Source organism: Gymnoscopelus microlampas (assembly GCF_963454915.1).
Source record: "Gymnoscopelus microlampas genome assembly, chromosome: 8".
NCBI lineage: Eukaryota > Metazoa > Chordata > Actinopteri > Myctophiformes > Myctophidae > Gymnoscopelus > Gymnoscopelus microlampas.
The window spans coordinates 48,642,766-48,653,113 of record NC_139945.1 but is presented as its reverse complement, the minus strand read 5'-3'; the positions used below and the strand labels follow the sequence as shown (position 1 = coordinate 48,653,113).

Genomic DNA, 10,348 nt, shown 5'->3' with positions numbered 1-10,348 from the left:
ACACACACAATTGGCCACGGCCACGTACGCACGCATGCGCACACACAGTGTTAACACAGGGACACAAACTTTACACATACAAAACTTTAAACTGACCAATTAGGTAGAAGTATCCATTTTTTTCTGAACAATAACTTTTATTGAAGATGCCTGTGAAGTAGCTTAATCAGTACACTATGTACAATGAATAAAAAATAGGTTATTGTCATTGTCATCACACAAGCTTGCATGAATACATATTCTCATGTGACAGTAAATGTTCAACTATTGTATGGGTCTAAATGTAGACACAATCTCCAAACAGGCAATGGCAATATATGAATGATAGCTCACCTCATCTTGCATTTCCCCTTTCTCTCAAAGAAAGGAAACACAGAATGTGTTGTGTTTGTATAATAAGTGTGACGTAACAGAGAACCTATGTAAACAAAATTGAACAGAAACCAAATATTCTGTAATTTAAAAGTACACACGGTTCATATGAAATCAATGTCATGTCTGTGGAATATACTGTGTGTGAACATTGGTTATTAAGGGCCTTCCATTTAAGGCACATTTTTCTTTCTAATCTTAGCAGGTTACATCAAAAAATAGTTTGAAATATTTTTGGACACATTACAATTACATTTTAGAGGCTTTGGAGGAAAAACAAAAAAACAAATGTTTGAGTTTTCCCTTGTTTTGTGAAGTTTGACTATAAGACCCCTCTCTGACATGAATATATATCCATAAAGGACTAAACATACAATGTATAATGTACATAACACACAAAAAAACATCTGTGGTTATATGCACTTATTGGTGCAAGCTTTGCATTGATCACCTCCACTTTCTGAGATGCTGTGTTGCACTGAACGTTTTCGGGAATGCGAGAACAGGATAAAAACTGTACAAACTGCTGCCGGACCATCGCTGTTGAAGGGCTAGAAAAATAATCCAGTGGCCCAGACTTTCCAGGAAGTATTCTGTCCTGAACGTGTTCACTCGACAGAGGACAGGGGGAGACATCAGTAGACCGACGGAGTCAGCGCAGAGATGGGGAGTGCAGATGAACGTTCAAAAGGCCAACAGGGTCCCGGTCTGTCCATGCTGAAAACACACACAGCGCTGCCTTCAAATTGAAACCTCGTACTCTCTTGTCTCCTGCAAAGAGGAGAATATACACAACATGTCACAGAAAGAGCTCTGTCTATACCGAACTGCCGTGTATAGCAGCACTCGGGGAAGCCCACATAATAGCTATCCTCGACTAAAACAGGGTTTGAAACTAGGAGGCCCACTACTAAAGATTTGTATATATCTCATAAAAATATTATCTGTCTTGGCAAGAACTTGATTTAGTTTAACATTATGTGAAATTGAACTGTTAAGTGCCAAGTCTGAAATAGTACAAATGTTTCTATCAAATTAACAATAGGTTACACTATGTTAAACTTTAAACAGCAATTTGGGTTCTAAATTTACACAATCAAATTGTATAATAGTTATGAAAAGGTTTCCCAATGCACTTTAAAAAATATATTTTAAGATTCTTTTGAAAAATAAGATGATAAATTCCTGAAGTGCTCCTTTAGAGGCATGATCATTCAAGCGTTGCCCTCTGATGGCAGACACTGGAACAGCAATTGTTGATTATAGAGTTTTGACTCACCTCATTGTTCTTCAGAGTGCAGTTATGAAAGGAGAAAGTAAAATAAATAAATACAGAAAGACTCAAAACATCATTACCGTTCTATTTATTAGATAGAGATGGGACATACAGTCCTAACAACTCTTTGTAGCTTGCCGAACACTCATCCTGAGTTCACAGTTTAATTTCATCATTAACCTTATTTTCCGTGATAGAAAGTTAAGCTGGATTATTTGCTTTCTTGAATTAAAACAAGTGAATATTGGCCAGGATATATTAACAATTTATCAGACAGCTGCAGTTGATTAAAACACTGCTGCTCGAGTCCTCACTAATACCAACGAGGGGGACCACATCATTCCAGTTCTCAGATCTTTACACTGGCTATACATTCTGTCAAAGAATTCATTCAAAATACTACTGTTGGTTTATAAAGCAATACATTGTTTAGATCCAAAATACATTTCTGATCTTCTGCTAAGTTATGAACTATCCAGAGACCTCTCAGGTCATCTAGGACAGGTCAGCAGCGTTCGGGTTTTTATGCACCACATACCTGAAACAAACTGCCTTGCCTTGCCTACCTCAGGGCCTGGCTCCATGTGTGTTCTGTGTTGTAAATCCTGGAAGGACTAAGAGGTTTTTGTGGAAGGTATAGGGAACATAGACACAGCTTCCTCCTTGTTATCCAAGCATATGAATCACACCCTATTTTGCTGTGTGAGGATCTTTAGTGAAATAGTTTCAGGGTTTCAGGGCACCAATCTCTTATTGAGAGATTGTTTTTCACCTATTCAGGTCGTGCCTTAGCACAGCTTACTGAGTGAGTCACTATTATTCTGTTTGCAGTCTGAATGACTCTCTCTTTCTGTCTTTCTATTTGTGCTTTAGAAACATATAGACATAGTAGATGATGCCTTACCGGTGTTTCATAGAGAGAGTTGTCAAAGGTGGATTCTCCATTAATGTGGTCGTATGGCAAAGTAGAGGACATGGGAAGTCTTAGAGACTTCCCTTGAACCCTAAAAACAAAGATGCAAAAAGGTACCATGAGATGAGAAGACATGACATCAAACACTTCAAATAAAATAAGCTACAAAATAACACCTTCCAATAAATCTTAAGAAATTCAGTCAGTTTGTAAACGTTTTTTAGCTACATTGAGCAATACCACTAAAGTATCAGCAAACACTCTGCTTGAGTCTGCTAGTATAAACCACTCTGTCGGCAGTTGGTCTGTCGGCCCACAATCTTCAAACTGAGAACTGGTTGCATGCAGTATCATCATGAATTACATTACGTTTTTGATTCTAGATATAATAGCCAGCATGGTACAGAGGTGGAGTGCTATATTTAGGCACAGCTTTAATGATGATAATAATAACAATAATAATAATAATAATAATAACTAGAAAAAAAACTAGAAAAAGTGCTCCTCGGAGCACAACTCTCCGCTGTTGGGAATGTTGGGAATGTTCTATCTGTATAAGTGTCCTATCCGTCCTGTCTGTATAAGTGTCCTATCCCTCCTGTCTGTATAAGTGTCCTATCCGTCCTGTCTATGTAAGTGTCCTATCCGTCCTGTCTGTGTAAGTGTCCTATCCGTCCTGTCTGTGTAAGTGTCCTATCCAATTGTTACAGTATCCGCCATTTCTCAACCATTTCGTGATTGTTCCTGTCTTACCTCACTCTTACCAGACTTGTGTTGGGAATGTTGGGAATGTTCTAATTCTTATGTTCTAACTGTCCTATCCATCCTGTCTGTATAAGTGTCCGATCCGTCCTGTCTGTATAAGTGTCCTATCCGTCTGTATAAGTGTCCTATCCGTCTTGTCTGTATAAGTGTCCTATCCGTCCTGTCTATGTAAGTGTCCTATCCCTCCTGTCTGTGTAAGTGTCCTATCCCTCCTGTCTGTATAAGTGTCCTATCCGTCCTGTCTGTATACTGTAGGTGTCCTATCCGTCCTGTCTGTATACTGTAAGTGTCCTATCCGTCCTGTCTGTGTAAGTGTCATATCCCTCCTGTCTATGTAAGTGTCCTATCCGTCCTGTCTGTGTAAGTGTTCTATCCGTCCTGTCTGTATAAGTGTCCTATCCGTCCTGTCTGTATAAGTGTCCTATCCGTCCTGTCTGTATAAGTGTCCTATCCGTCCTGTCTGTGTACTGTAAGTGTCCTATCCGTCTGTGTAAGTGTCATATCCCTCCTGTCTATATAAGTGTCCTATCTGTCCTATCTGCCAATTATGTATCAGCCATGCAGCCATTTCATGATGGTTCCTGTCTTACCTCACTTTGACAGTGGCAAAGACACTGTCAAAGTGATGCCATGTATTTATACAGTATTTCACCGTATTGTCACGTGTCACGTGAGGCTTGACCAATCGGTGTGTCATATTTAGAAAGTGAAAACAAAACTCTCCTGCGGAGAGTAATAATAAGACCTATTTGTTCCCGCGGGGGGAATCGTTTTTAACAGTTAGGGGGCTTGAACCTAGGACCCTTCTGTTTCCCAGGCGGCCTCTCTACCCACAGCTATGGCCGACCCAACAGCCTTGAGGTACAAGTTTGATGCTACCTCATATCAATGTCAAATAACTTTTTACTTCACAACATTGCTCTGTCTTCACCTTTTTGAAATATGAGCCTGAGAGACTATGCTAAAACGTTAGTATATCTTTAGGAGTTTAATGACGTCAGGACAGAACACTCCCAAGCAGTGAATTAAGAGAATATGCAATATATCTGATCTCCACATGCATTTAAACAGCAAATACATTTTATTTAAGCAGGGCTGTGAACAAGGGCACACCATAATGAGGTACTTTTATGTCTAAGTAAAGAACCCACTTTGAGACGTAGAGGTAGATGCTGAAGATAAGTACAAGCAGGAATGTGACAGGAATGAAGACTGCAACCGCAACACGGACTCCCTCCATACGCAGGTCTGCTGCAGCTACTGGTGGGCAGTGAAAGAGAGACACCCAGTGTTATGTTGTCCTGCTGACAGGGCGGTGTGTGTGTGTGTGTGTGTGTGTGTGTGTGTGTGTGTGTGTGTGTGTGTGTGTGTGTGTGTGTGTGTGTGTATGTGTGTGTGTGTGTGTGTGTGGGGGGGGGGGGGTCAGTCAAATCAGACTCTAGCAGAGTGCAAAAGATTGGACCTATATCCATTTCAGAACGATTTCAGCATTTCAAAATGAAGGAATTTACTGTGCAGCACATAGATGTGCGTGCATCTCTCTCTCTCTCTCTCTCTCTGACAGCAAGGTTGTATGCTGCACACATCACTCCTTGTGCTTACTGTTTGCACCTGCCAAGTGCAATGTCTACAACATTTGATATGTGCAATATCTAATATACAGGGCCGCATTAACCGTGGAACCTAGTGGAACTTGTGTTCCACGGCCCGCAGCCTGCAGGGCCCTGTGAGAATTGTGTATTTAATTTTTGTGTATTTAAAGAAAAAATGTTGATTTATATTGGTCAAATAGAACCGAATTAGACCCGAATTAGGAATCAGGTTGGGCGCATGTGCGTGAAATTACGCCGCTGGGGGGGCCTTTGGTTTTGTGGTGTTCCACGGCCCTGAGGGGTCTTAATGCGGCCCTGCTAATATACACAAAACATTTAGTATGGCCTGTCCAATATTATAACTATATTTCTAACTGGCACGTGCAATATGATATGATACACGCCTTGTCTTCTCACACCATACGCATACTTCTAATTGTGTTTACAATGTTGGCCTGACCCTATATTCCCATTTTTACATTCATATATATCTTTTTATATCTTATTCTTATATATTGTATACATCTTTATACACACACACACACACACGCACACACACACACGCACACACACACGCACACACACACACACACGCACACACACGCACGCACACGCACACGCACACACACGCACACGCACACGCACACACACGCACGTCTGAGAGTAGACCAAGTTAATTCCATACGCTGTACTGTATATCGTCGGTGTCCAGCCAGGACCAGCTGACTCCATTTTCAGTTTTTTTTTTTTTTTCCACAAATCAAGGCTATTGAACACCTTTTAGGTCTGTGTAAAATATCAAAACATTTGAACCAATGAAAAGTATTAAAAAGCGCCTCTGACGAAAACTCCCAACTCCATTGGATCCTCAAACTGTCCGTCAAAAACAAACAACTCCCCCCTCTCCTCTACAGCGCTGCTTTTCAACAGCATGAGTAGAGCGCGTTGCGCAGTGAACGAGGAGGAGGATCACGTAAACAAGCTCCCCGTAGTCTGTTAAAACTATGCAGTGTACCTGTTTATCAAACTTAGCACTGACGCTAATGTTATGAAAACAAGTAATTATATTTATTCTACTACCTCTTTGCAGAAGTTATTGTAATATTTAAAGTCCTGTTTATTATTGTAGGCCTATATAATAAGTGGCATGAAGCATCAGGGCATTAATTCACACGTTGTTGTGATGCATTGTGGGCTTGGAGATCCATTGTTAGCTTTTGAGAATTTGTACCCTTCAGAAACCTCTCCCTTAGCAGCGAGTGGAGCTATTGTTGTTTGGACACCTAACTCCACTTCAGCTTGATTTCTGCTCGTCTGAAACTGCTAACTCCACTTGCGCTGGGTAAAGTGTTGATTTACCCGCGATTTGGTTAAAGTGTTGATAATATAATGACACATGCAAGTATCTGACAATATATAAAGTCACTATACCAACTTTGATGAGGCAGTGTTGCTTTGTTTTAAAAATATAAGGTTTTCTTCATTTCCTGAAAAACGTATATTTTGTTTTTGCGTTTCCTGAACAATGAGCGTTTTGGAGTTAGCAGTTTCTGGCTGGACAGCAGAGATATGAAAAATAAACGGATTCTCTCTCTACCTCCTATCTGTCTCTCTGCACTGTGCTACATATGGAAATAAAGCAGAGAGGCCTTGCTGTATTATTACACAGTACAGTGAAGAGAGATCTACAGCGAGCAAGGTAGGTAGATGACATAGGAGTCAGTATCATTCCGTATTTTTTTTAATATGTAGTTCTCCTTTAATAGGAAATATGGCTATTTAATTGCTGAAAACAGTGCTACAGAGGAACTGACAGTGTAATGCCACCCATAGCATTTTACCTCCATCTGCAGTAATCACCCTTCTAAAATGTTATATTATTATGCAGGCTGACGCTGAGTGGAAAAACACTGTGATGTAAAATGACTCTTACCATCTAATCTGTGCTCATCATTCTCCATTGTGTGGGCTGTAAAGGACACAGTACATGTTAAACCTCAGGAGGAAATGAATGTAATGGATAAAATGCACTGAGTGATCCTTTTCTGTTCGTCTAATAGAGGTGTGCGTGTTTGTGGGTAGAGACTCAATCTGTGGTTCTGAGCCAAGTTTGAGCCGATTAAGACGCACACTGACGTGACATACGTGTACAGTAACAGTGCTACTCAATGGGAGTCCTGTATGGGCATCCCTATTTGAGGCATGTCTTTAACGGTGAAAAATAAATCCAATCAAAAAATGTCAATATGTTTCAAACTTTTATCCCCGCCCCAAAACCTTCAAAACTTCCCACACTTTTAAAAATATAAAACAAATCAAAATCAAAATTCAAATTCAAATTTGAAAAAAAAAAGATTGTGAAATACCCCGATCTATAAGCTCAGAACGTGTCTCAATGTGCGCGTTGTGAGCTTGTAGAGCGGCTATTTTAGCTATTTGTCATACAATATAGGGCCAGTGAAGAGAGACAGAAATGTGAGGGTAGAGAGGACATCATGCAATACAGGTCCAGAGAAGAGACTCAAAACCAGGACATTGTAGTGATGAGGTTCATACATGAACTGGTTGAGAAAGACAAACAGACTTTATTATAACATCATAGGGCAGTTGATATGCAGCAATTTAAAACACAAATTAAAAGATCACATTAACCCATTAAGACCTGAGGCTGATTCTACAAATCATCTCTTGATGCTTTTGAGAGACGCTGCAGTAAGTAGTGCATTAATTTACGCAAAAAAAATAAAAAAGGTTAGAATATGGAGGTAAGATACATACACACACACACACACACACACACACACACACACACACACACACACACACACACACACACACACACACACACACACACACACACACACACACACACACACACACACACACACACACACACACACACACACACACATTTGATACATTTATTTACTGTAATGTGTGACAGTTGGGATTTAACACTATGCCCTTGTCCATGATGTTCTCTGTATAAAGGAAAAAGTATCCAGGTGAGTGGACTGTCTTTAAAACACTGTGCTGTTATCATACTTATGAATTCAGACTCCCCAGTGAAAAGGAGTAATAGTTAGCCTCTAAGCGGATGAATAACAATCAGACAGTTGATGTATGCGTGCATGCACACGCACGTGTGTGTGCGCACACACACAGAGTGCCAGTGCAGAATCATGAATTATGAAGATCAGAATGTTTGCTTGCAGTTCCTCACCTCTGCAGACAGGTGGCAATCCACTCCAGTGGGACGGGTGTCCCAGCACACAGCGGAGGACAGGCTCCCCCAGTAACTCGTGGCCAGCGTGGCAGGTGTAGCGTAGCGTCTCCCCGGCCTGGAAGAGCAGCTTGTCTGAGCTGGGTACTCCGTATGTTGGCGTACCAGGGTGACTGCATGGCTCAAAGGTTTCAGCTGGGAGGAGACAGAATTAACTACTTGAACGGACCCTATATCCTTCATTGTATGGCAAATACCGATATTATCCGATCTACAAGCTCACAACATTGTGACGCGTTGTTAGCTTGTACATCGGTTATTTCTGGCAAATGTTTGCATATTTTTGCAGAATGGTGGCTTATTATGACATGCCCAGAGTAGGGATGCTAGGGTTCATGTGATAAACATGGAAATCCTACTGTTAATTTATATTAACTCTACTCTATATTAACTACAAATGTAACCAAATGGATCCGTAAAGGGTTATCCACACCAAGCACTATAATTATAACTATAAGTACAATTTACAATTTACAAGTTACAATTTAGGCATTTAGCAGACACTCTTAATCCAGAGCGACTTACAGTAAGCAAGGACAACACAAGATAATACATCAAATGCATAGAAATGGCCTAGACCGTGGCGTCGCGGTCTAGGCACCCTGGTTGCAAATCCTTAATAGCAGCGTGCCGCGGGTTCGCGTCCCGTTCCCGACGGCCTTTGCTGCATGTCTTCCCCCATCTCTCTCCCCATTCTTCCTGTCGACATACTTTCCCTGTCCCTCTCCAATAAAAACAATAAAAAAAAAAAAAATACCAAAAACAAATCAAATGCATAGAAATAGTAATCTAATAATAAAGTAATACATAAGTATACCAATAATCTAATAATAAAGTAATACATAAGTATACCAATAATCTAATAATAAACTAATACATAAGTAAACCAAGAACCTATCGTCAGCCTGTACATTGAAACTATATAACTACAAGTATAATGTTTTAAAAATTGTTCTAACTAAAGTGGATGGCAGAGTCCAACTCACAACTACAAGGAGAACAGTGGTGAACAATATAATTATAGTGATTGGTGTGGATGGCCCTCAAGGTTCCATTTGGTTACATTTCTGCACTCAGAATTAAATGAACACTCAGTATTTTACAGTGCACTCAGAGATGTGATGGTCGCTCCAGCAAATATAAAATGACTACATGATTAAAAAAATATAAAATAGCTATGTGATCCTTAAAATAACCCACTACAGCTTTACTTTACTACAAGTCTTGATTAGCTTGGTCTACAAATGCAACAGATTAACCTGTTCTTCCTGTGTAAAATAGTCCTTCCATAACTTAACAAGCAAGGTGTTTTTTGTACATAACTATTTCTAACCAGTCCAGTGAATAATGGTCTTTGTCACAACTTCACAAGTATATATGTCTTCATTAAGTGTAATGGTGCTGTTACTAACATTTTATTCAATTAAATCTGTGTCTCCCATCCCTATGCACATCAATAAACTTGACAGATAGATACGCACGCACGCACGCACGCACGCACGCACGCACGGTTCTCAAAGCCTTGAATCTCCTGTTCCTCATTTGTCTCTGACAACACAGGCTCCACTATCAGACTAGAAGTATGTCAGGCTCATTATAATATAATTTTCCTCTTTAAACAACTTGGAATGCACTCTTTGCATGGAATTTACTTTTCACATGCTGCCAAATGAGGGAGCCACTGTCTACACTTTCACCTCTATCTTAGCACCGCCTAATAATTCATTTAGCTGGACTGAGGAAATGACTTTGGAGAGGACAGGATGGGACAGGTCATTGTAATGCATGAGATGGTAATCAGGAACAACGGAACACTTCAATTACTCTGTCAAACAGGAAGAAAAAAATGTGTTTCTAAAAACTCGTTTCACCTTCAACACAGGAGAAATAACATTAAGTAGCAAGTATGCTGGCTGTAAAAGAGTTATTGTCTCCAAGATAACGCACGTGTGTGCACTCAGACATACACATACTATATGCATGCACATTATGTTTAAACTGTTCAAACAGTCACTCTGAGTTGTTGAGAGGTTTAACCAGAAACATAATGCACTAATTATCACTTATTTAATCTACAGCTCAAAACATGCACACAGCAAGTCGAAATACCCCCCATTTAGGGAACCCCCGTTATTTTCACACAATGG

General features: G+C 40.1%; 1 protein-coding gene across 1 annotated transcript in view; it reads right to left on the bottom strand.

The window, feature by feature from the left end:
• Nucleotides 1-310: 310 nt before the first annotated feature.
• The window catches only part of LOC311050395 (seizure protein 6 homolog), an 81,937-nt gene continuing 71,899 nt past the window's right edge, over nt 311-10,348 (bottom strand). Inside the window, exons 12-16 of the mRNA XM_084064468.1 lie at nt 8,142-8,336; nt 6,852-6,887; nt 4,478-4,583; nt 2,553-2,652; nt 311-1,143 (exon numbers count right to left, since the gene is read on the bottom strand). Of these exons, the coding sequence (XP_083920594.1) occupies nt 1,114-1,143; nt 2,553-2,652; nt 4,478-4,583; nt 6,852-6,887; nt 8,142-8,336 (467 nt within the window). The 3' untranslated portion in view covers nt 311-1,113. The remainder of the gene's footprint in view (nt 1,144-2,552; nt 2,653-4,477; nt 4,584-6,851; nt 6,888-8,141; nt 8,337-10,348) is intronic.